The 27315-nt window shown below is 39.5% G+C and overlaps 1 protein-coding gene across 2 annotated transcripts in view; it reads left to right on the top strand.

Annotated features, from left to right (window-relative positions):
* Positions 1–27315, top strand: part of LRP2 (LDL receptor related protein 2) — a 213975-nt gene that overhangs the window by 134175 nt on the left and 52485 nt on the right. For both annotated transcript variants that reach the window (XM_021923700.2, XM_031651331.1), the window contains exons 39-50: positions 2001–2921; positions 3063–3228; positions 3630–3788; positions 4973–5262; positions 6319–6522; positions 7414–7656; positions 10372–10497; positions 12547–12666; positions 15677–15808; positions 17499–17700; positions 21381–21676; positions 23639–24155. In XM_021923700.2, coding sequence (XP_021779392.2) covers positions 2001–2921; positions 3063–3228; positions 3630–3788; positions 4973–5262; positions 6319–6522; positions 7414–7656; positions 10372–10497; positions 12547–12666; positions 15677–15808; positions 17499–17700; positions 21381–21676; positions 23639–24155 — 3376 coding nt within the window. The remainder of the gene's footprint in view (positions 1–2000; positions 2922–3062; positions 3229–3629; positions 3789–4972; positions 5263–6318; positions 6523–7413; positions 7657–10371; positions 10498–12546; positions 12667–15676; positions 15809–17498; positions 17701–21380; positions 21677–23638; positions 24156–27315) is intronic.

The raw sequence follows: 27315 nt of genomic DNA, 5'->3' as shown, positions 1-27315 counted from the left end.
TCTTCTGTTATTAACATAATCTGAAGACAAAAATGGTTAACATATTAAATTATGTGGATTTGGTTTTTTACACTTAGATATGCACCTGATTTCTGCATTAGAAATTTTCTAAATTTTCAAGAGAAAGGGATATAAAAATATAAACTATGGAACAGCATTCATTTACTTTGAAGCTGAGCAATTTTAGTTGCCAAATTCTTAATTGCTTCCTTTTATTCATATATAAAAATCACTTAGATAATGAGATATTTTATTAGTAATTTTTTTAAGTACCTGGTCCAGTATTACATTAACTTAGTTGTATTGATTCATGCACATAAGCTTGAATAACCACTCATTTTTATCACTCATTTGAGTAAAAATATCACTCATAATTAGTGGTATTGTATGTTTTGGAATATAATCCAATTCTACATAAAATCAGTATCATTGGATCAAGCTTGGTAAGTAGGCATCACTTAAAAATATTAGCATGTAGGCAGGACGTGGTGGCTCATGCCTGTAATCCCAGCACTTTAGGAGACTGAGGCAGGCGGATCACCTGAGGTCAAGAGTTCGAAACCAGCCTGACCAACATGGTGAAACCCCATCTCTACTAAAAACACAAAAATTAGCCAGCTATGGTAGTGTGTGCCTGTAATCCCAGCTACTCAGGAGGCTGAGGCAGGATAATCGCTTGAACCCAGGAGGAAGCGGTTGCAGTGGGCCGAGATTATGCCACTGCCATCAAGCCTGGGTGACAGAGTGAGACTCTGTCTCAAAAAAAAAAAAAAAAAAAAAAGGGGGGGAATATTAACATGTATTATGAAAATCTAAGTACTATATAATAAGAGTTTATTGCAAGAAGTAAATATGGTAGTATGGTTAAATAAAGCTTTAACTGGGTTCCTAACTCCTGTTCCTGATTAGAAATGACTATTTCTGAGGGTATAGATAAAGCAGTAGTCAGCAAACTAGGGCCTGTGGGTCAAATGCAGCCTGTTGCCTGTTTTTGTAAATAAAGTTTTATTGTAACACAGCTATGCCCATTTATTTGTGTATTGTCTATGGCTGCTTTCATGTTACAGTGGCAGGGTTGGGTACTTGTTAAAGAAACCATATGCTCTGCAAAGCCTAAAATATTTATTATCTGGCCCTTTACAGAAAAAGTTTGCCAACCCTGGCTTAAAGGATTGGCAATGAGCAAATACATACATAGCAAGTAGAGTTAGGTAACGAAAAAATGTATCAGTAACATATTTCACATTGGCCTGATTTCTCCAGAGGTGGTTTGAATCGGATATAGGAACAAAATATGTGTGTCTTGGTACTAGCATTGATAGTTCAACAACAGGCTTTCAACTACATGGAATCAATAATTTGCGACCATTCTCTACTTATTATACTATCTTCACAAAGTTATCTTTTTATTCTAGCATTTACACAAGGCTTAAAGGGAAATGGACTTTTGTTATGGTCACTTTTAGAAGGCCCATGGGATGAAAACACCTACATTAGTTAGAAAGACTAAGGAAAAACTTCATGTTAACCTTAAGCACAAAGAGCATTTGATAACATCAATAACAACTTGAGATGCTGCTGGTGCTCCCTCTTTGCTACTTTTATCATATTGGGGTAGAAGTTGTCCTATGAAAATGTATATTTAGAGTGTTTCAAGTTGGTATTGAGCATTTAGAGCTTCAAGTAGAAAAGGGGGGACATTCTGGAAAATATACCTTTCAGTAGAAAGTGGGTTATGATGTTGCTATGAATTCTAATGTACTTTAGAAGCTGAAGATAGGCACGTTCTCTCTAAATTTGAAGACGCAATCTCTGTAATTCCTAGGAGTAAGAATTTATTTTTCAAAGTCTAGACTGGGACATTTATTTATCATCTTGGAAAAGACAACATATAGTGACCCAAACTTCAACCTTATACATTTTGTTCTGAATTTGGAAAGTTCTCCCTTTTTTTCTTCTTGGTTCTCCATTGATCAGCATGCACTTTCATTTTCCCATAGGAAATCTTTATTTCACCAATGCCTTTGTTTCTGAAACACTGATAGAAGTTCTGCGGATCAATACTACTTACCGCCGTGTTCTTCTTAAAGTCACAGTGGACATGCCTAGGCATATCGTTGTAGATCCCAAGAACAGATACCTCTTCTGGGCTGACTATGGGCAGAGACCAAAGATTGAACGTTCTTTCCTTGACTGTACCAATCGAACTGTGCTTGTGTCCGAGGGCATTGTCACCCCACGGGGCTTGGCAGTGGACCGAAGCGATGGCTACGTTTATTGGGTTGATGATTCTTTAGATATAATTGCAAGGATTCATATCAATGGAGAGAACTCTGAGGTGATTCGTTACGGCAGTCGTTACCCAACTCCTTATGGCATCACTGTTTTTGGAAATTCTATCATATGGGTAGATAGGAATTTGAAAAAAATCTTCCAAGCCAGCAAGGAACCAGAGAACACAGACCCACCCACAGTGATAAGAGACAATATCAACTGGCTAAGAGATGTGACCATCTTTGACAAGCAAGTCCAACCCCAGTCACCAGCAGAGGTCAACAACAACCCTTGCTTGGAAAATAATGGTGGGTGCTCTCATCTCTGCTTTGCTCTGCCTGGATTGTACACCCCGAAATGTGACTGTGCCTTTGGGACCCTAGAAAGTGATGGCAAGAATTGTGCCATTTCAACAGAAAATTTCCTCATCTTTGCTTTGTCTAATTCCTTGAGAAGCTTACACTTGGACCCTGAAAACCATAGCCCACCTTTCCAAACAATAAATGTGGAAAGAACTGTCATGTCTCTAGACTATGACAGTGTAAGTGATAGAATCTACTTCACACAAAATTTAGCCTCTGGAGTTGGACAGATTTCCTATGTCAGCCTGTCTTCAGGGATCCATACTCCAACTGTCATTGCTTCAGGTAAGTGCACTCCAGGTGCTGCTTATCCTGCAAGTAGACACAATGGGGTCAACACACATGGATGACTGAGTGTTTCCAATGCATATGAGACTCTAATGTCTTTGTGTGTGCTTGTGTGTGTGTCTGCCGGTATGTGTCCAGGTATAGGGACTGCTGATGGCATTGCCTTTGATTGGATTACTAGAAGAATTTATTACAGTGACTACCTCAACCAGACGATTAATTCCATGGCTGAAGATGGGTCTAACCGCACTGTGATAGCCCGCGTTCCAAAACCAAGAGCAATTGTGTTAGATCCCTGCCAAGGGTATGCCATCATCTTTGTTATATTTCTGTCTGCTTATTTCTGGAAAGAGTGGGGCCTGAAATTGTGTTCATAGATAGCCAGTGTGTTATGGGCTTATAACACCATGGCTACAGATCTAAGGGGGAAAGCATATTGAATGATTTTACCTGGGAAGGAGGGTGCGGCGCGTAGCTCCCTTTGATGGCAGAAAGGTTGGCAACATACTAGGAAGTCAACACCCTGACTCAATAGATCCCTTTTGGATGAGTTGTGTAAGTAGAAATGGAGTTTCTTTTGCCATGTTACTGGCAATTTGCAATTAAAGAATGTTGTCCTTTTTTTCTTTCTTTTCTTTTTCTTTTTTTTCTTAAGGACTGTGAGGTTCCCTGTGAATTAATTATTGACTCCTTTTGTATGACTAGGTACCTGTACTGGGCTGATTGGGATATGCATGCCAAAATCGAGAGAGCCACATTGGGAGGAAACTTCCGGGTACCCATTGTGAACAGCAGCCTGGTCATGCCCAGTGGGCTGACTCTGGACTATGAGGAGGACCTTCTGTACTGGGTGGACGCTAGTCTGTAGGTGTCTCTGGTTACTCATGTGGGTGTTAAGAAGAGTTTTTCCTCCCATTTCCAAAGAAGAGGGATTTGCATCATGTGATGAAAAGATAATATGCCAGATAGACATTGCCAAAATATAGAATCACAGTTTTAGGAACTATGTTTATATTGTAACTTGGTGAACATACCTGTGAAAATTTATCTATATCATGCATTGAATAATTATGAACTAAAAGACATCTGAAGGTGCATTGCTAAATATATCTGTAATTTCAGCTATAATTATAAATGTATTTTCTCAATTTAGAATTACAAATGAAATTACTCAACTTACATTCTGCAGGCCCTAGGTAACTGCCATAAAATCTGAATGACTTTTAAATGCCCATTGATATTAAGATTTTTTCTGGGCTTTAGCATTCAATGTCTTTTAGAAAAGTATTTTCTTTATTCTTTGACTTTTGGTCATCTTTTCAAATAGACCCTTTCTTCTCTGGCAAGCTTCTCCTCAGCACATTTCTTAATATTTTCCTTTTGTCAACTCTAATTTTGTATGTAACTTCTCCAAGTACCCTCCATGTGTCTCACATTCCAGTCATCCTAATGGAATAGTTGAAGGGATGAAATGATTTTGTTTATTATGGCTGGTGTCTACATACTAGGAATCTTACTTTTTCTTGCATATTTCTTTGGAATTTTAGTCTTGTGATGCCAAGCTCCTAACCTCCTGATCTTTTCTTTATTCTCCTATTTGAAACAAAGCAGTGATACTTTGGTCTAAGCTTGGATTATTCTAGGTAAATGCCTCAAGGTACTCAATAAATGTCAAATCGAAAAAGTCACTAAGGAAGTGGGATGGAAAAGTTATTGTTTTATTGAGAGTCTGCTATGTGCTCAACACTGAGTTCCATGCATTACATGGATTATTTCATGTTTTCCTGTTTCTAATGTCAACCCGGTTCCTTTTTCAGGATTACTATTCATATTTGGAAGTCAATGATTTTATAAAGTCTATTGTTTGATAAGCAAACAAGACCTCCCATCTCCAGAAGAAACATTTCTAGCTGCCATATGCCCCACTTGAAAAGAAAGTTGGGGGCTTGTGTAAACAATCATGAGGCACATGTATTGGGTTGCCAGTTGAAAACTTAACTCATTTGAGATTTCAACTTTTTAATTTTTTTTTTTTTGCTTCATTTTAGGCAGAAGATTGAACGCAGCACTCTGACGGGCATGGATCGTGAAGTCATTGTCAATGCAGCAGTTCATGCTTTCGGCTTGACTCTCTATGGCCAGTATATTTACTGGACTGACTTGTACACACAAAGAATTTACCGAGCTAACAAATATGACGGGTCAGGTCAGATTGCAATGACCACAAATTTGCTCTCCCAGCCCAGGGGAATCAACACTGTTGTGAAGAACCAGAAAGAACAGTGTAACAATCCTTGTGAACAGTTTAATGGGGGCTGCAGCCATATCTGTGCACCAGGTAAGGCACTGACCATGAACATTAAAACATGGAGAATAATGATCACAATACAATTGGTAAGGAAGGCTGAAGTTCTCACAGGAGAAAAAAAATTCAAATTCTCCTTGATTTCAGGGTAATTTATAAAATAGACCTGGGACTGTATTTTGAGAAGAAGACTTGGCAGGCTTCCTTTCTATTCTATATGGAGCCCTTTTATGAAAGCATTTTATTTTATTTTATTTTATTTTATTTTATTTTATTTTATTTTATTTTTGAGACGGAGTCTCACTCTGTCGCCCAGGCTGGAGTGCAGTGGCAGGATCTCGGCTCACTGCAGTCTCCACCTCCCGGGTTCATGCAATTCTCCTGCCTCAGCCTCCCTAGTAGCTGGGACTACAGGCGTACACCACCATGTCCAGCTAATTTTTGTATTTTTAGTAGAGATGGGGCTTCACCAGGTTGGCCAGGCTAGTCTCAAACTCTTGGCCTCAAGTGATCTGCCCACCTCGGCTTCCCAAAGTGCTGGGATTACAGGTGTGAGCCACAGCGCTCAGCTTATGAAGGCATTTTAAATACAAGCTTGATGGAGTTAGAAAGAAAGATGAAGGGCTTGGCTGCCCTACTTCATGTCTTGACTAGGAATTCTGTCAATGAGCCTGCCTTCCTTATAAAAGGATGTACATTTTCTGCTTAAGAGGTATTATTTATAGTTTGAAATATTTCTGGTGGTATTTGCGGGTGGGATCATATGTGCTTCATTGTGCATTTTATAAAGAACAGCAAATTCATGGGAAGATGTGCCTTTTGATGTTGTTGCCTTGCAAATTTTGCTGAGAAGAGACGTTGATATTTCCTGTTGTTTAGAAGGAATCGGCACATTTATTAGAAATTGGTGATTGCTCTTCTTGATGGAAAAGTGACTCAGAATATAGTTAAAAGGTTAATGGGCAGAATTTCCATGGCTTGTCTTAGGGAGCATTTAATGTAGAAGCTGTTGCAAGTGCTATTTGTAGGGGACAATGTGAACGGTGGCTGCATCCATCTTTTGCTTCTTCTGGGATTATCTTTCTTCAGGTCCAAACGGTGCTGAGTGCCAGTGTCCACATGAGGGCAACTGGTATTTGGCCAATAACAGGAAGCACTGCATTGTGGACAATGGTGAACGATGTGCTGCATCTTCCTTCACCTGCTCCAATGGGCGCTGCATCTCGAAAGAGTGGAAGTGTGATAATGACAACGACTGTGGGGACGGCAGTGATGAGATGGAAAGTGTCTGTGGTGAGTTGGACTCTTGGTGCTTTTGGTAGGAGCTAACGGCATCTTGATGTCAAGTGTTTGGTACGGAATCCTGCTGTGTGTGAATGGGTTCGAACTGTGTGCCTAGGCATCCTGGTAGAGCTGAAACATGTTTCCTCTTATAATCCAGACTGTTTCTGTTAAATCACCCCTATAGTGGTTAAGAGCATGAGCACAGTTATCATCCTGGTGATTGTATTTTGTAATCTGTATAGCCCTGGGAAAGTTACTTAATATCTCAAGCCTCAGATGTCTCATCTGTAAAATGGAGCTACTACTAGGGTTCTTGTGAGGAGTAAGAGAAACAATATGTAAAAAACCCTAGCATGAGACATGGTGCATGCTAAGCCTGGCTTAGCTTGGGACTAAGGAAACGTATCATTTTTACTAATTTTCATAGCACAAAGGTCATTATTTCAATAATTTTATGAAAATAACTTCCAATCCTCAGCTTCCATCTGAATAGAGTGAGTAAAACACAGTGGACTTTCTCAGGGAGTTCTGAGGTTGGTTACCTTTTCCTAGCAGACTGTGATAGGGGCTAGGAGTTTTTATTTTCCTGAAATAAACTATAATTGCTTGCTTTTCTGTGATTGAGATAAATTGAGATTATCGAGAGATAGAATGACTTTGATTTGTGCTGAAATTACTTGATTTATGCATAAAACAATTTATTTTAAAAAGGTATGCAACATATTTTGCTTAATCTAACTAATTAAAAGTGTTATCTCACTTTGCATGCAGTCCGTTTTGCAGCGTTTTTTGCCTTGGAAGGTAAATTCAAAGTGTCCCTTTTATTTAATTGTATCTTTTTAAAAATTAGGATAATGCTTTAATCAAGAGGGTTTGTTCTCATGTTTTTCCTCTTCTTAGCACTTCACACCTGCTCACCGACAGCCTTCACCTGTGCCAATGGGCGATGTGTCCAATACTCTTACCGCTGTGATTACTACAATGACTGTGGTGATGGCAGTGATGAGGCAGGGTGCCTGTTCAGGGACTGCAATGCCACCACGGAGTTTATGTGCAATAATAGAAGGTGCATACCTCGTGAGTTTGTCTGCAATGGTGTAGACAACTGCCATGATAATAACACTTCAGATGAGAAAAATTGCCGTAAGTTTATCTTAAGTGCTTATTGTGATTTTGGGTCTGAAGTCTTGGATCATGGGAGATGAAATTATTATATAAAAACGAAGGCTTTCCAAAAAAAAAGAAAACCGAAGTATTTATCTAAAATGTAAATTTTTGGCTAGGCATGGTAGCAAGTATTAACAAATACCAATCTTGTTTCATTTTTCTCTCCTTTTTTCTAGTATTTTAAAGTGACTCCTAGACATGCACTTCACTGATAATATTTTGGAAAATAACTACTATGCTGTTATAATGCCTGGCAAAATCAACAGTACTTACTTAATATTCCTGAGTACCTAGTCCGTGTTCAGATTTTGTCGCTTATCCCAAAAATGTATTTTTACTGTTACTCTGTTCAAGTTAGGGTTCAGATGAGATCTACACATTGATTTTGATTGTTATAATTCTTCAATTTCTTTTATGCCACAACACTTCCCACTTTTTAATGTCATTGATTCATTAGAAAGATTGGGTGATTTGTCCTGTAGAATATCTCACATTCTGGATTTGACTAATTGCATAATTGATCCATTTAATTTATCTTATCCCTCTTATTTCCTATGAACTGGTATTTAGACCTAGAGTTTTGATCGTAACAGGTGCAATTCTTTGGGTAAGAGTGTTTCAGAGGTGAAGCTGTGCGTTTCCTGTTGCATCACCTCATGAGGCACATGATGTTGGGTTGCCCCACTTTAAGTGGATTCTGGCCTCAGCCTGAATCTTCTCTTATGAAACTCCCATCCTCCTTTCACCCAGTGGTTTTAGCATCCATGGGTAGTTGTTCCATAAACCCATTATTTCTTTAAGGGTTATGAAATGGGCACTTTAAAATTATAGTATTCCTGCCACATTTATTAGCTGAAGTTTGATAAAGAAGACATTTCCCTTGTCAGCTTTTGTGGGTAATTATAATCTACAGGATAAATACCTTTTGCTTGTCAATTTTCAGAGTAATGAGTTGATGACACAGGATAATTAAGTTTTTGTTTAGTTTAGTTTAGTATTATATTGAACCCTTTGATCTTTATGTATTTGATAAGTTTTAATACAGTGCTGTCAACTGTTCTTTTTAGTGCCCAGTTGTCCAAACTTAGGCCAATGGGAGTCCTTAAGTTGGATTTTCTGTTCTTTGACATGACCCCAATCCATCTTCTTATAGCTCAAGCTTGTCTTATATTTCCTGTTCCAGTCCTGGAATTAGCCACTTTTCCAAGGAGACCTTATTCCCTTTGTGATTCTTAGAAATTATCACAGGGTTGAGGTGCTCATTCCTACTTAGCTTTCATTGCTTCTAGTCCTTTTCAATGGTCAGAGCTAGGAAATACAGCTTTTAAGGAAAAAACTTTTTTTTTTTCTTTTCTGAGAGAGTCTCACTCTGTCGCCCAGGCTGGAGTGCAGTGGCATGATCTCAGCTCACTGCAAGCTCTACCTCCCGGGTTCACGTCATTCTCCTGCCTCAGCCTCCTGAGTAGCTGGGACTACAGGTGCCCACCACCATGCCTGGCTAATTTTTTGCATTTTTTAGTAGAGATGGGGTTTCACCGTGTTAGCCAGGTTGGTCTCAATCTCCTGACCTCGTGATTCACCTGCCTCGGCCTCCCAAAGTGGTGGGATTACAGGTGTGAGCCCCCGCGCCTGGCCAGAAGAAACTTTTTACTGATATTTCTCATTTAAATTTAAGATTACAGGTTGTTTACATTTTAGATTTTATAATCACATCTCTTCTCATGCTTAAAATCATGGTTTCTCTTGACATGAATATAGTTACTTGTTTGTTTTATTATATAGTAATTTCAAAATGCCTATAATAATTTCAACATTATTATAACCACTCAAATAATACTATTAACACTAAATCTACTAAATGCAAGATTCTTCTTGCATTTTAGATTATGTCCCACTAGAGATATGCAGTCAAAATACGGATTTTAGAGATATTTGGAATTTTTTTTCTGCAGGGTTATTCTATCGACTTGATATATAGTTAGCTTCATCTATTGCTCTTTCTAAATGTTATTTTTTTCCTCATTTTTATTTTATTGATTTTATTTCAATAAAAATCTACATGACGAGGTGCATTTACAGAAGTCCTTCATTTCTTCCTCTCCTTTCTGCTTCCTCTGTACTCTTCTCAATCTATCCAGAGAGATGACAATTTTTGTTAGTTTATCTTTTCTTTGTTGTTTTTGTTTTTAGTAGAAGCATCTCTCTCTTGCTACACACACACATACACTTATATTGTCATTTTTCTTACACAAAAGATAGCCTACTGTTTTGAATCTTGCTTTCTTACTATTAACAATATATCCTGAAGATTATACTGTCATTACTTATCAGTATATTGAAATCTTCTCTATTCCTTTAATAGCTACATATTACTCCATTGTGTGGAAATGCCATAGTTTATTTTACCAAGAGTTGGAACTCTCGTTGATACTATTAACTAATGAAAACAGTTGATTTAAGTTACAAATCAGTATCTCCTCTCCCTTCTCCCCAGTATCAGCTGGAAATATGTCTTTTTACTATAGAGTCTATAAGTAACATAAGTATCATGAATCCTGCCTTTCTGATAGCTTTGAAAATGCCGCCCTTCCAGTGGTTTGATTTCTACAATAGATCTGTTAGCATGGATACTGTTCATAATACATATTTGGTGGATATATTCCAAATATTTATCTGGTTGTGTTTTTCAAGCTGATCGCACTTGCCAGTCTGGATACACGAAATGTCAGAATTCAAATATTTGTATTCCTCGCATTTATTTGTGTGACGGAGACAATGACTGTGGAGATAACAGTGATGAAAACCCTACTTATTGCAGTGAGTAAGATAAAACTGCTTTTCTTTCCATTGTTCCAGAGATGCACGTTGTGAGCTAATACAAAAATATGAAGCTTGCGTATCTGGGCTGATTTCAATTGTCATTTCACATTGACCTTCTAAGTAGAGGTGGTAGGCAGCTGCTTTCGTATGTGATTGCATGGGTATGAGAAACTCTTTCTCTCTGTTCCCTGGCTGGAATTCCCAGACCCCGAATATTTCTTCCAGAGATCTGCTACTATTGGAGAGCCATTTCTCCCAGTGTTGAAAGCCTTTCACCTTCATCTACTTAGGCAGAATTTGCCTGTTAAACCTTTATAATTTACTCTTAATATTATTATAGTGGCTATTAGTAACTGAAAACAATTTTTTTTTCCAGACAGCCTCACTCTGTCACCTGGGCTGTAGTGCAGTGGCATGATCACAGCTCACTGCAACCTCCGCCTGCTGGGATCAAGCCATCCTCCCACCTCAGCCTCCTGAGTAGCTGGGATTACATGCATGTGCCACCACGCCTGGCTAATTTTTGTATTTTTTGTAGATATGGGGTTTCGCTGTGTTACCCAGGCTGGTCTGGAACTCTTGGGCTCAAGCGATCCACCCGCCTCAGCCTCCCAAAGTTCTGGGATTACAAGTGTGAACCACCGTGCCTGACCAGTAACTGAAAGTATCTTTATATCTCCTAGGTACATTTCAATTTCAGAAATCTCTATTTCATATTTAGCAATTTGGTTCATTCAAACAATTTCCTGTATTTACAGCTCAAATTAAAAAGCCTTTCTTAAGTTTGATAACTTTGAGACTATTACTATAGTCACATAATTTAAGGATTTAGGCCGGGCGCGGTGGCTCAAGCCTGTAATCCCAGCACTTTGGGAGGCCGAGACGGGCGGATCACGAGGTCAGGAGATCGAGACCATCCTGGCTAACACGGTGAAACCCAGTCTCTACTAAAAAATACAAAAAAAGCTAGCCGGGCGAGGCATGGCTCGTCGCCCCAGCTACCGAGGCTGAGGCAGAGAATGGCGCGGAACCGGGAGGCATGGAGCTTGCAGTGAGCTGAGATCCGCCACTGCACTCCAGCCTGGGCGCTTACAGAGCCGGTGACCGCCTTCAAAAAAAAAAAAGGATTTAGTGATTGCCCTTCCCTGTTCTGGGTATATGTAGTTAAACTCTTGTCAATGGTCCCCTCCCAAGAAAACCAAAGGACATCATAATTATTTGTCACCATGCTAGGGTACAGCACAGGAAGAGGAATCTGTTGTAATAACAGCAGCACAAGGAAGCAGAATTCAGGATGCCGCCACCAGATAGGGCTAGACAGATAGGAGTTATTGCTGACTTTCCGGGGACCTCTGCTTCCATGTCGGTTCTCCTCTGGCAAATCATCAGATATCAGGGGCCAAAGCAAGAGAGCCTCATAGACCAGAATAATTGCAAGACTTTAATTAGATGTGCACCCACATAACAATTTGGAAAATGCATATGACCAGAGCTACCTAAAGTTACTCGAGAAAAGAGTCAATGTTCAAACATAGGCAGAGTTCCCACTTACTCAACTAAAAGTCTGGTATTCCAAGGATGAATAAGAAGATAACTTTGCCAACTTTCTAGAATTATTATCTAACATGGCTAAAAGGTTGTGTGTGGAGGGAACTTAGATATGGTCATATTATTGTTTTGCTTTTAATTATTATTGCAATGGAATTTATTTAATTTTACATTATAGTAGAAAAAATAAAACCAAGACTTATAATTTGTGATTTCATTTATCACAAAGATAGTTCCTTGGTATTTCTAACAAATACAATATTTTTTTTTTGATTTCTGGAATCCAGAAAAAACAATTGGGGAATTGGGGCAGGACTGACTTCCTTCTGTCTCCCGTACTTCTCCCTCCCCACAGAAAGCTTACACAAACACCCATTTTCCAGGCTTAGTCTTTCTTTTTTGGTAACTATTATCTAGCTCAGAGATAGAGGCAGGTTAAGACTGATGGGAACATGCTTGCGTTTTGCTCATGAGTTTTATCTTCTTTCCCTCCTGCAGCCACTCACACGTGCAGCAGCAGTGAGTTCCAATGCACATCCGGGCGCTGTATTCCTCAACATTGGTATTGCGATCAGGAAATAGATTGTTCTGATGCCTCTGATGAACCTGCCTCTTGCGGTAAGAGAGTAAGCAAGCATGAAAAACATCACGATGCAGCTAGACAACTTCAGTCTCTTCCAACCACTTCAAATACAGACCAGGGTCATGACTGCTGAATGCTTGCACTTCCTGTCCCAGCTTTCATCTGGAATGCTGACACTGCTCAGCGGATATTCATTAAAGACCTGTTAGTGCAGAGCACGGTGTGGGGAGCTGATCAGGATGTGGCAGCTGCTGATTAAAGCTGATAAAATGAAATTATATTGGTGATGCACCTAATACAGTGCTTAGCTGGTAGAACTTAATTTTAGTTGACTCTCAATTGAAGTTTCTGAATTTGGTTGAGTGCTGGCCCAGAAAGCTGTCAGAAGACCCAAAAGTGATTGGAGTAATATACATGCGGAAGGAGCATATTAGGGGCATGCATCCTCTTCCTGTTCTGTCTCTGTGCACAAGAGGCCCAAGAAGTTGCAGGGGCCTTTGGTTGTATTCCTGGGGACAGTTATGCCCTGTTTACATTTGGAGTCTGCTATTGGCCTTCACAAATTCTAATCTATATCCGTGCACATTTTTTTACATCATTGTAAAAATATAAAAATACAATCTTCTACTTTGCTTTAAAAAACCTGTCAATAAATCATATTGCTATTTAGGAGTCACAAAACTATGGCTGTGGGCCAGTTGCCTGTCTTTATAGATAGCATTTTACTCAAATGCAGCCCCATAACATCTATGGCTGCTGTCCTTCTACAATGGTTATGTCCAGTAGGTGCAACAGAGACCATAGGGCCTGTAAACCTAAAATATTTACTACCTAGTTAAGAAAAAGTTTGCTCATCCTTGTCTTCATACTCCTTTTAATGACTATAATATTCCATTGAGTGGTTATAGTATCATCAAGTTGACTGCCTCTATTATTAAACATTAGGTTTATTTTATTTTATTTTTCTATTGTATATATTGTTGCAGTAAATATTAACACCACATTTAAAACATTTTATTTTCAGGATATTTTCTTAGGATCATTAGTATAGTTTTATAGCTGAAGTCAAACTATTTTTGATTCCAATTTTCTCTCAGGTTTAAATTCTGTGTTGGAGGGTGGTATATGGAGTGCTTCACTAAGTTCTTTTTCCCCAACACTGAAAGTTTTATAGAAAGCAAAGGACACATAGAGTTTTAAGGACCTGTAGAGAAATAATTAATAACTACTAGATGAGTAGAATAGTCTCAGAGATTGGTTCAAATGTGTGAATTATTGGTTCACATATATGAAGAATTAATATGACTTTTTAAACTTCTCTATGGTAATGAGAGTCATAGTAATAGCAATGAGTACCAATGACCTGATCTATTTAAATAAAATTTAAGCATATAACCTACATATGAATATGTCCTCATTGTAGTAAAGTAATAATATTCAGAAATATATTTTAAAGAAATAATACGATGTGCAAAAAAGTAAAATTTACATTTTTTCATCCTTCTCCAATCCCCTCACTCCTCAAAGATAATCACTATTAAGGATGGGTGTGAATTCTCCTTACTTTTATCTTTTATATATCTTGATATATAGTTTTTTTTAAAAAAAACAGATGGGGTGTAACTATACATATTTTCTGCAATTAGCTTTTATTTTTTTAAGCTTAATATCATGTCAGCAAATGCAGACCTGCCTCATTCCTGTACACTGCCAAAGAATACTTTGAAATATGAATGGTCTCCATGTATTTTTATCCTTTTCCTAGTGGTTGGACATTTAGGTTGTTTCCATTTTTTCGCTATGAAAAACAGTGCCAGAATGAACATCCTTTTAGAAACCTTTTTGTGCACATGTGGAAAGATCCATTTGGTCTAGATGTCCACAAGTGGTGCTGCTGTGTCAAAGGGGATAGATCTCTTCAAGAAATCTGGATCAGGCCGGGTGTGGTGGCTCACGCCTGTAATCCTAGCAGTTTGGGAGGCCGACGTGGGCAGATCACGAGGTTAAGAGATCGAGACCATCCTGGCCAACGTGGTGAAACCTGTCTCTACTGAAAATACAAAAATTAGCCGGGCGTGGTGGCAGGTGCCTGTAGTCCTAGCTACTCGGGAGGCTGAGGCAGGAGAATCACTTGAACCCGGGAGGCAGAGGTTGCAGTGAGCCAAGATTGCGCCACTGTGCTCCAGCTTGGTGACAGAGTGAGACTGTCTCAACAACAAAAAAATAGGTCTGGATCAACGTGCACACTTTTCATAGCAGCTTCTAAAAGAGCCTGTTTCTTCTTACTGTTATGATTAGGCTATGTCTTTATCAGTTGCAATTATATTTTCTCTCGCCTTAGGCTAATTCCAGTACACCCTGGGTTTGGGAGCCTATGACACCTTGATTAGTTAAATAGGAACATGTGGGGTTAGGGTTAAAGAATCTGAATCAGTGATGGCTAATTTGAAGTGGAAGAGTGACTTATTTTAATTCAGTATTTATTGAACAGCCATGTTCTAGGAACTTTTGGGCTGTGTCAGTGAATAAGACAACAATCCCTGCCCAAATGGGCTAATATTCTAAAGAGGGGAGACAGGCAATCAATCAGTAAATTGTCTAGTATGTTGACAGATGGTGGTAAGTGTTATGGAAAGAAGGAAAGGGAGCAAGGAAGCGGGGATGGAGAGTGCAGGCCGGGGAGAGTTTGCACGAAACAAAATGGTTTTGGATGAAAAGTAGATTTTAAAATAGAAATGTGAAATAGTAGGTAATTCCCATCTTCCCTGGGAAAAGAAATGTTCTTTCTCTACCATACCCATAAGGGAATATTGTATCTCATTTTAGTCACCAAAGATAATTAGGGTTTTGCACTATCAGTTGACTGCTGTTATCTTAAACTGTTGGTCACTGGTACTAGTCTTATTGGAGGACTACCCGAGATGTATATAATAAAATAATGCTCTGGTTCAGGTTGTCTAGACAACCCATGCTCCAGCCAGCTTGTCTCCAGATTCCTGGACTGCAAACCACTCTTTTCACTGAGAACGCTATTGATCTTTTCAGGTCACCCTGAGCGAACCTGCCTCGCCGATGAGTTCAAGTGTGATCGGGGGAGGTGCATCCCAAGCGAATGGATCTGTGATGGTGATAATGACTGTGGGGATATGAGTGATGAGGATGAAAGGCACCAGTGTCGTAAGTGAAGCTGATTAATTCCTCTGCAGAGTCACATTCCAGGGAAACGCAGTAGAGTTGTTTTTCTGTGTTTGGAGAGTACGATCGAAGATTTCTTAATTGAATGGACACTGATAGAATGTTACCTTTGTTTCTCTATGCTGGGAGTGTTTGATATCATCCACTTAAATGCTTCAGAGTAATGAGAAATGACTTTATGTTTACTTTCTTTCTCTTACATTTGGCTAATGGATGTAACGTCCTACATTTCTAGGGAAAAAAAAAAACCCACAAATACTTGGTTGGCTACTTTATTTTTTATTTTTTATTTTTTGAGACAAGGTCTTACTCTGTTGCCCGGGCTGGAGTGCAGTGGCGGGATCATGGCTCAGTGCAGTCTCCACCTTCCAGGCTCCAGCGATCCTCCTCCTTCAGCCTCTCAAGTAGTTTGGATCATAGGCCCACCACCATGCCTGGCTGATTTTTTATATTTTTTTGTAGAGATGAGGTCTCACTATATTGCCCAGGCTAGTCTCAAACTACTAGGCTCAAGCAGTCCTCTTGCCTTGGCCTCCCAAAGTGCTGGGATTACAAGCGTGAGCCACTGCACCCAGTGGTTGGCCACTCTTAATAGCAACCTTCACAGTATAACAATGGACTGCTTCTAGTTTCCTTCATCACCTTAAAGCCGTATGGAGGGAGGGGTGTTACGCCTCTTGAGTAGAAAATGGAACATCATTTTCATTACCAACAGGGTATGGAAGTCTTAGCTAGTCCAAGAATTAATCAGAATGTCTTTCTATGGTAGGGCAATAGACTCAGTGACTCCCTGCTGCTTGCATCTGATGGCACCCTCCTGTGTTGTCACTGTGGGGGTGGGTCACAACTCCACATTTACTCTATCCACCCTGTCCACTGACATGGGTGGTTGACAGCTGCACATACATGGATTGTGGTGTGTGTATTTCTCCCAGCTGTCTTTACCAACATCTCCTTCTTTCTTTTGTTTCCTATTCACCCGCAATGAGACTGGATAAAACACCTGTTCTTTTGTTTTGTGGACACTAATGACTCGATGTCAGTATCTCATCTCTTTCCTCATAGCATCATGGTTTCTGACAACTCTGTTAACATATGCCTTTCCTCTCCACCCCAATACTGCTTGGGGTGGTAGCTATAATGTAGTTGAAAAAGCACCAAATTTGGAGGAGAAAGACCTAGGTTTGAAGCCCTAGCTCTTCACGTAGTTCTATGACTTTGAGACATCCAGTTAACCATCTTGGGCTTTAGTTTTCTCGTCTATACAACTGGTGTAAAAATACCTATCTCACATTGTGCTTGTGTGATTATACTTTGTAAACTAAAAAAATTACCAAAATATAAGGCGTTTGGTGTCCAATTAACAAAATGGTAGTGGTTTTCTGAAGCCCTAAGGAAAAAAGTATGACCATTCTAATGTATTTTATGGAAAAATAAATGAGATGTTTTATTATATTGATTTCTTTTAAAAAGCCAGGGTCCAAAGCAATTAAAATGGAACCTTTGGAGGTATTTGTATTATGATCTATTATTATAGTAGCAATGTAATTTGTCTACGTGTTTTCCTCCCATTTCCTTTCATCCTTAGAATGGTAAGTAACATTAAAGAAAAGAGAATTAACTGCTGCACTGAGCTCTCATGCTTTCTGATTCTTGCGTGCTTTGGTTTCAGAGAATCAAAACTGCTCGGATTCCGAGTTCCTCTGTGTAAATGACAGACCTCCGGACAGGAGGTGCATTCCCCAGTCTTGGGTCTGTGATGGCGATGTGGATTGTACTGATGGCTACGATGAGAATCAGAATTGCACCAGGAGAACTTGCTCTGAAAATGAATTCACCTGTGGTTACGGACTGTGTATCCCAGAGATATTCAGGTGAATTGAGGATTCAAAAGTTACCCAGCAAGCCTCAAATGTCCATGGGGGCTGGGCTTACTTACCTATTAGGCACAGTGGCCACAGTGCCCAGGGCCCATGTTGCTTTTGGTGGCCTATGAAAATGTTTGGATTCCTTTTAAAATCAAGAGGAAAAAAAAACCTTTTACATCAAAGAAAGTATTTTAATATATAATATTAACATATCTGGGTTTATACAGTATGACTGCATTAAAATGAAAAGAAGTTAGATACTTAAATAAATTGTTAATATATAATATCATTAACAATTTAAAATTAAATACAATTTTTGATATTTTTATGGAGGAAGGAGCCCAAGAAGGCAAAAATGCCTAGGGCCTGTGAAAGACAGAATCTGGCCTTGCAAAGGGGGCCGGGGAGATTAGTGGAGAGGGCTTGAGGTAAGAATTCTTTCTTGAAGCTGGTGACCCGCTTAATTTTCCACTTGGAGTAGAGGCATTGGTATTACAAGAATGGTTTCACTCTCCTTTCTCTGCTATAAGAAAAATAACAGCATAAGCATGGTGATAAATAGAGCTTGGCTGTTAGGCTCAGGGTCAAGGAGAGGCAGGTGGAGTGAACTGAGACAATGTCTCCAACTAAGGATGCAGACATTGATCAATATCATGCAGGAGGGCTGGGAGGCCAGATTTTCTGATGCTGTTTTTGAGAGAAGTTGGAAATCTGGATTTTCATATGAAATAGTCTGATTTTAAAGCTGGAAGCAAATTTTAAAATTCTTAAAACACTGTGTGGGTCAAACAGATTCGGCTCACAGCCTGCTGGTTTGGGGGACCTCTCCTGCAATGTTCCACTGTTTGACTTCTTACCTCTTTCTCCAAATGGGCCTCTTCAAATAGTTCATATACATTCTTAACGTCCCAACTTCTCGTCATCTCACTTAACAAATATTTGGATTATGGAAGGAAATGGAGAAGAAGAACAATTTGTAAGTTTCAATCCTGATTGACTAGGAGAATAGTAAGAGCATTAGCAAAAGTAGGGGAGTCCAGAAAGGAGCTTGCTCAAGGTGGAAGGTGAGTTTGACATAGTAGGACTTAGTATGTCTTAGGCATTTGGGCACAACTGGAGCCATGAAGAGGTACTGCTTGTGCCAAGGACTGTTAAGGGACACACAGGCACATTGAGAGCAACAGGAATGGCCAGTTTACAGCATACGAAGGAAGACAATGGGAAAGATATACTAAGTAGGCACAAGATCAGAGCAGCAGAGTCGCAGGGGCCATTGACTGGAGGGGCGGACGGCTCATCAACAGGCGCTAATGTACCACTGGAGTCCAGTGTGGTGTACGATTGTGTGTTTATTGTGGTGGTCCTGAGGAAGAAGGAGGAGGTGAAGAAGCAGGGACTCAGCAGTAATTTAACAAGTGGATAAATGCTATCAAGAAAATATACTCTGTGTGTGATTCATCCTCTGATGAGTGGACATTGCTGAGAGGTGGCAGTTTGTGAACTGACAATCCAAAGACATTGAAGAGATGGAGCTGTCTTCTTTTGTAGTGAAGCTGCAGTAGAATATGCTTTGTTTGTATTTAAGTAATATGGATGTAAAGTGTAGATTTTTATTTTTTGCAGCTAAAGTGGATAATTCTTTGTCTGTATTTTCTCCCTACTGCTCAAGAGTTCTATTGTGTTGCACTTCTATAGTTTTTCTGAATTTGGTAAATAGCTAATAGCATTAGTCTTAGATGTAAATATGTTCTGAATACCTAGGCTTAGACTCTAGGCACAAGAACTGTAGCAGGTGTTGATTTTGATCAGACTCCAAGTTATCTCCTTTATTCCCCCCATTCTGAGCTTACTGGGTTCTTCCTTTATCGTTACTATGACCTCACAGCACAGTAACATTTCCTCCCTCCCTTTCTTTCTTCCTCCCTTGTTCCTTCCTTCACTTTCTCTCCCTTTCTCTCTCTCTCTCTCTTTCTTTTTTTTCTTGAGATTTCTGAATTTCCTTGGAAAGGACTACAGTAGAAGAGAAAAAAAAATACTGTTTGTTTGAAAACCTGAGCTATCAGCTTTTAAATAAGTCCAAAATCTGTGTGTCTGGAGTAGCCTCCACTAGGTGTGCTGTTAGTGTGCATCTCCTTGCTTGCTTGGCAGAAAGTGTGCTCTCCATTTTGTACAGTGGGACAGGAGATGATTTTTCCTATTGACTTTTTTTTTTTTTCCTCTTGACTCATTACTGATGCTGCTGAAAATCATAGATGATAAGACTGAGGGACGACAATTTGGGGGTGAGCGAGAATACTGAATTGCAATAGTGTCTGAAAGCTTGGTGATTTGCTTGGTGACTTGTTTTTCCTCATGCATTGGATCTAAATTAGAGAAAGGAAAGCATTGGTGTTTTCAAACCATTTGGAAATGAGTTAAATAGCTCCCGGGAGACCAAATGGAGCCAAGCCAGTCTGCCTTGACCACAGCTTTCTTCACAATTACGTGCACACATTTTGCTGTAAATCATGTTGACAAGGCCCTGGGTTTATGGATGGCAGTGCTGGTTAGCAGGCCTAGTTATAGGTCAGTTGTAAAACTGACCACATTCACCGTTGTTGCTTTCACATCTCGTAATGCTCTATGTGTCACTCCTATGCTTTCTATGCTAAATTGTTCAAAACCATTAGCTTTGTTCATTCCTATCAAAGATTCCTTTATGCTTATGTGAGACCCCCTTTAGGCATCATAACTTTTATGGGATCTTGGAGTAATATGGAGAAGAAAGGCCAGTTTGGCTCACAGAACTTCAGGAAACTATATTGTTATAATGATGCCTGCGTATGTTAGGTCTCGAGATAGCTTCTAGTAGTACAGTATGCCTTCTTCCTTTGCCAGTGTGCCATACTAACCTACTAGCTTGCTTTCATTTACATCACCACGAAGACTCACATCTCATGATAGATGGCAAGAGTGTAATGAAAGATGGAAGGAACAGGACTAACAATGTAAACGTTATTCCAGTGGGAAGATATGTGTTCTTAGAGGACACACCCAATAATATTATTTATAATATGTGGCACTCACCCTATGAGTATCCACTTGGGTATGGGCACTTTTATCATGTGATTACCCAGTACATTGCCAGTACAGTACCCACTGGCTATCTCATTATCTGTTGAACATAGATAGTGCCAGTGTTCATAAGCTGTCTCATAGATCTGATGTATGCCAAAATTACAAAAGTTGTATTTAATTAGTTTATCAACTAAGGGAAAAATGAATACAATTATTTTTAATGGCTATAGACCTCCTAATGGTCTATAGCTATTAAATGGTAGCATTTAATGGTAGCATTTCTAATGGTAGCAGCCAGCCCCTGAGGAAGTTGTATGGAATGCCAAATATTGGATTCTTCTGGAATTGGTGATTAGTGGGGTAGATGAAGATGTTGGGGGAAAGGGGACCAAGGACACTGGTGATCTTTTTTTTATTATTATATTACTTTAAGTTCTAGGGTACATGTGCACAACGTGCAGGTTTGTTACATATGTGTACATGTCCCATGTTGGTGGGACACTGGTGATGTTTTTAAAATGGTTGATCTGGCATTTAGGTAGATGGAGAAGGAAACAAAGCTCCAAGTGGGTAACAGTTGAGGTTTATTGTCAACCTCTCTAAAAGTGGTACTGGATCTCATGATACAGGTGTGACCGGCACAATGACTGTGGTGACTATAGTGATGAGAGGGGCTGCTTATACCAGACCTGCCAGCAGAATCAGTTTACCTGTCAGAACGGGCGCTGCATTAGTAAAACCTTCGTCTGTGATGAGGATAATGACTGTGGAGATGGATCTGATGAGCTGATGCACCTGTGCCACACCCCAGAACCCACGTGTCCGCCTCATGAGTTCAAGTGTGACAATGGGCGCTGCATTGAGATGATGAAACTCTGCAACCACCTGGATGACTGTTTGGACAACAGCGATGAGAAAGGCTGTGGTGAGTACAACAGAGGATTTGGGGAAAGGATACAGGGGAGACTGAATATGGATTCTTAACCCTTTATGACTTAGACTTTCCAACCTGTCCTCTAACTACAAAGTTACCATAAAATCACTATTCCTGGTATAGCAAAAGGTACCAAGGTTTTTTGGTATATAAGATGGGGACACACATTTTTTTGGACCAATTCTTTACTTAGATAGTCATTAGAGAGAACAGAAGATGGACAAATATTCAGGCCATCATTTAACATTGCCAAATAAGGTACTCGAGAATGAAGAGAACCATGTTGATTCTCTTGAATCCCTGTAATGACTTTTTGCCTGAAGCATCCCTCTGCTAGGACTCCTTGGCCTGTTCTTCATTTTTGTCCTCAGGTAATTGAATGGGAGAGTTTAATACCCCTCTCACCCCAACCACCGCAAGTAAAGCAGTTGAGAATCCATAACATGGGTATTTTTTTGCTTAGCACCATCTTGAACTCCATAATATTGGCAATTCATCCTGTTTGTGGTGTTTAATCCTGGTAATCATTGTTTCATGTATGTTGGTATTGTCTCTGTAATAACAATTTAAATACTTTGAGAGAGAGACTATGTCATTTCATTTATTTTGTTTTCTTTATTTCACTGGTTAATCGTCAGTACTCGTTGAAAGTCTTTGCCTAATTGACCTGGAAGGATATAATGTAGTTTTTGTCCTTATATGAAAGATAAGATTCATATGAAATAACATTAAAATTAAATGCTAGACAGAAACTGCTGTGGAAATGTAGAGAAGAGAATATCTAGGCATAATATTAAAAAAATCTGTGCAGCAAACCACGATGGTGTGTGTTTACCTGTTATAACAAACTTGCACATCCTGCACAGGTACCCCTGAACTTAAAATAAAAGTTGAAGAAAAAAAATGAAAAAAATTTAAAAATCATCTAAAACTGGCTTTTGTTCCGTTGTAAGAAAAACTTCTACAAATTTCTACCAAAGTTTCAAAAACCATTTAATAATTAAGAAAAACGTGCTATATTATACATTTATACAAAAATCATATGGAAGTTTTAAATGTTTAGTCCTAATTCATATAGATTCCCATTGCATTTTAATTAATTTTGCCTTACCTAAACTGTAAGAATTAAATTCCCAATAGTACATAATTGAAATTAAAATTTTTAGTTTGAAGAGGAAGTGATCTCATTAGGTCTCTTCCAAACCTATGAAACACTCACTCTTACAACTAGAAGGAGTCCTAGTGATCTTCTGTACCCTCTTCTCTTTGCAGATGATAAGACTGTAGCCCATAGACAGGAAATGAATTGTTTGGGGGGTGCACGGTAAACTAGTGGCAGAGCTTGGTCTGATATTTGGATCATGGATTTTGCAGTGCATGAAGTTTTAATCTATTGCTCCTTGATGAATAGAGAACTAATAAGAACATGCACTCCTCCCTCTGTAGATCATTTTTGGATGAGGTTGCCCACGTGTTACAGGACTAGCCAGAGGGACATGTAGTGTTGTGTTGCACCTAGTGTTGAGCTGATGCCATCTTGTGAGAGGCAAATGTGTGTATCTCTTTGTGGTTCCGTGTTCAGTGATGTCACACTGGAAGCCTGAGCTTGACCATGGTGTGAGCAGTCACACTGGAAGATGCTACAAATCAGAGCATTTAGAAAATTTTGCCTGAGCCCTGTTTGACCAGCACACTGGCCAGCCTCTTTTCTTCTCCTCTTCTTTCTCATTTCTCCTATATTAGTTGTTTAAACTGCTGATGAAGGAGTAAGTTGGTGAGGAAGTTGAAAAATAGTGACTTTTCAATAATCCACAGTATTTGGAAGTCTCTGTTGTCTGTCTTAGCATGGTTCATTAAGAATTGGCACTATTTAGTAGAATGTTGACTTTGAACCATTATAGTGAGTTGGTTGTTGATATTTTAGGATCTCTAAGAATTGCCTTTTACCTACAGGCGTTAATGAATGCCATGACCCTTCAATCAGTGGCTGCGATCACAACTGCACAGACACCTTAACCAGTTTCTATTGTTCCTGTCGTCCTGGTTACAAGCTTATGTCTGACAAGCGGACTTGTGTTGATATTGATGAATGCACAGAGACGCCTTTTGTCTGTAGCCAGAAGTGTGAGAATGTAATAGGCTCCTACATCTGTAAGTGTGCCCCAGGCTACCTCCGAGAACCAGATGGAAAGACCTGCCGGCAAAACAGTAACATCGAACCCTATCTCATTTTTAGCAACCGTTACTATTTGAGAAATCTAACTATAGATGGCTATTTTTACTCCCTCATCTTGGAAGGACTGGGCAATGTTGTGGCATTAGATTTTGACCGAGTAGAAAAGAGATTGTACTGGATTGATACACAGAGGCAAGTCATTGAGAGAATGTTTCTGAATAAGACAAACAAGGAGACAATCATAAACCACAGACTACCAGCTGCAGAAAGTCTGGCTGTAGAGTGGGTTTCCAGGTAAGAAAACACTGATGAGCTTTTTAAAAGTTAAAAATTAAAAAAAAAAATTCTAACCATGTTTTCATGTTGATAGGAAATTAATTTTTCAACTTGGGTTAATATGCAGATACATTCAATGTTTCTGCAGGTTTATTTTCTGCTTTGTATCTGATACTCAAATGAGAGATACAGAAGAGAGTATCTAATTATTTTAAAATTTATAGTATCATTTTTATGGAAAGAATTGCAAGGGAAGAGAATTCACTGTTGCTGGCCATTCACTTAACTGGAGATGATATGAAGGGACAATTCATGCATTCACCGGTGCATTCACAGTCGTCACTTCCTGAGTCCCTCCCACATGCCCAGTGTGATGACAAGCAGCAGGGGTTTTGAGGGGAACAAGGCAGACATGGCCCTTGCTCTCCTGAAGTGCATAGGCTTGCTTACAATACTAGTCATTGGCCGCGAGCAGTGACTCACGCCTGTAATCCCAGAACTTTGGGAGGCTGAGGTGAGAGGATCACTTGAGCCCAGGAGTTCAAGACCAGCCTGGACAATATGGCGAAACCTGTCTCTATGAAAAATGAAAAAATTAGCGAGGCATGGTGATGTATGTCTGTAATCCCAGCTACTCATGAGGCTGAGGTAGGAGGATCCCTTAGGCCTAGGAGATGGAGTTTGCAGAGACCAAGAACATGCCATGGCATTCCAGCCTGAGTGACAGAGTGAGACCCTGTCTCAAAAAAAAAAAACAAAAACAAAATGAAACAAAAAAACCAACCAATGCTAGTCATTCCCAGCATGGGCTGGTCATGAGAACTGGAGAATGGCTGACACAGACTCTTGTTTTGAGATTGCCCTTCTGGAAACTGACAGGCTTTAAGGCAGGCCAGTGGTATTTTAACTAAACTACCAGATCAACCACACTTCTTAACATTTCTATTGAATATCAAATCTATCAGATTCTTGGCAGCATAAACTAATTGGCCTTGTGGTCAATAGACATCAATCTGCAGGCACTTATGCTATAAAGATTCTTGTTGCAGTCAACCTAGACCTCCAGAGGACTCCTCTCCACATCCTCCTATTTGACCCCCTTAAGGGTAAAGATCCTAAAGTGGGTGGGGAGAGTTGGCTTCCCAGTTCTCCCTGACCAGTAGCTGGCCTGACATAGGTGCTGAGTGCTTGCTGAATAATGAATGAAACATTGACTAAGCATTCCTATTGTATGTATCAGTTCCTGTTTCACATATCCTACGTGTCAAAAAGTATAGTGATTAATGATTTCCAGGAACAGAACTGAACATGGTACTGTTCTTGTCACCATCCTTTGTTCCAGTGCAGAAAAAACAATATTTGAACTATAAGATATTGTCATTCAGCCCTCTCTCTCAGAAACTGCTAGAATGACATTTCTCTTGGATTTCAGCTACTTTCCTCTCTATTGAGGTGTGTTCTTGATCAGAAGAGAATTAAATACATGTGAGGAAGATGGGCAAGAAAGTCTAGGTGAGGGTAGGGTAAACTTTTCTTGAAAGTCCAGGAGGGTGCACAACCAGGATCAATGTTCCTGAAAGCACAAAGGCAGAATGGAGCTCAGTTATGTTTACTTTGGTAGGGGGCAGTTCTGAGATACTAGCTACACTGAAATTAGCAACAATTTTTCTTCTCCAATATTAATAAAGATTTCTGCTGTCAACACTAGGGTGTTTGGTTTCCATTTGATATAACTTTTTAAACCACTATTATGTACATTGGAAGATACTGTTGGCTCTCAGTTATCTTAATTTTTCCAGTAGTGGATATGGAATATCTTCTCCATGCTTTCTTGAGAAGAATCTGTTCACAGGGTGTCTTTTGACTGTGGAATAAAGAGAAATTAATGGGAAAACAGTAAGCTCAACAGAGTAGAGTGCCCTATGGGGTATCCAGTCTACCAGGACTTGAATGGTAATAGCAACAGGAATAATAATACAACAAGAATAATAATAGCAACTCCTTCTAAGCCTGTTGTGATCTGAAATAATGTAATGTTTTTAAAAGTCCCTGGTCTAAGGCCTGGCATTTAGCAAGTGTTCAATAGTTAGCTACTATTATTGTCACTGTTCTTAGTGTCTAGTGATGGAATCCAAGGTTATAGCCATCTCTTTAATCAGGATTTAGTCATTTACCCAAGTGAATTAACTGGCAAGACTTATACATATATGGATACTCATTCCTTCTTGCTCAAGCCTAAAGCGATGTTACTATCCCAACTATTCAGATATCCAGCATGAATGGGTAAGGGCATACTTATTGCAAAGAGGCATTCAGGTCTTTTGGAAGGGAAATCATTCTCCTTCTGGTTGGAATTGGTTATCGAATCCTAAATGACCTTCTCATTATAGGGGCATTTAACCCTTTGGAAGGTTATGGATACTATAAGACTCTGGTGAAAACCGTGGGCCCCTTTAGAAAGTACACAGATCCCCAAAGCGGGCTTCTCTGATTCTGGGTAAAGACCTTGGGTTCAGAACACTTACCTTATAAGAAAAATAAATTTTATTGAATAAAAATATATTTATAACAGAAATATCCTTGCGGTAGCAGTTTCTAACAGATCCTAATATGTTTCTAAAGCTTCTTAGGTTTGATTAAGTAAAACGTGTCACAGGTTAAGAAACTCATTTTGACAGCCTGTCTGACAGAGGCAGGGATGTCTCTTTATCCTAAGGGTGTCATAATCTTTATCTTAAGGATGTCATAATTCAGAGTTTCTCTGTGCAGTTTCAGTGACACACTTAGACAAGTCTGTTTCCTTGACTCCACCATTTAAACTGTAATTCATGATACTCACCTCTGCTTCCCTGTTCTGCTAAGCCTTTGCGTTGCCTGGAGAGGGTGCCTTATGCTGCATGAGGAAAGTAAAACCAGCCCCGTCGAATGAGGTGTGTCCCCAGTATTGTCCACATGACACCACCTTAAAGTGGGAATTATTGCACACAGTCTTGCACCCTTTGTTGCCTCACTGCAGGAAGACCAACTTCCTATTTTCCCCTGCCCTCATTTGCCTGAAGAAAGGTGACTTCTAACAACTGTCTGTGATTCTCAGGTAGCTTGGATAGGAAACTAGGTGGCTAAATATGTCCCATTTCACAAAGTGACTGTATTGGTTAACTCCTGGCTCTTCATTTTA

Source organism: Papio anubis, chromosome 10, assembly GCF_008728515.1.
Source record: "Papio anubis isolate 15944 chromosome 10, Panubis1.0, whole genome shotgun sequence".
In the NCBI taxonomy this organism is placed as follows: domain Eukaryota; kingdom Metazoa; phylum Chordata; class Mammalia; order Primates; family Cercopithecidae; genus Papio; species Papio anubis.
Note: the sequence above shows the minus strand (reverse complement) of the source record. Positions and strands in the feature narration are given on the sequence as shown.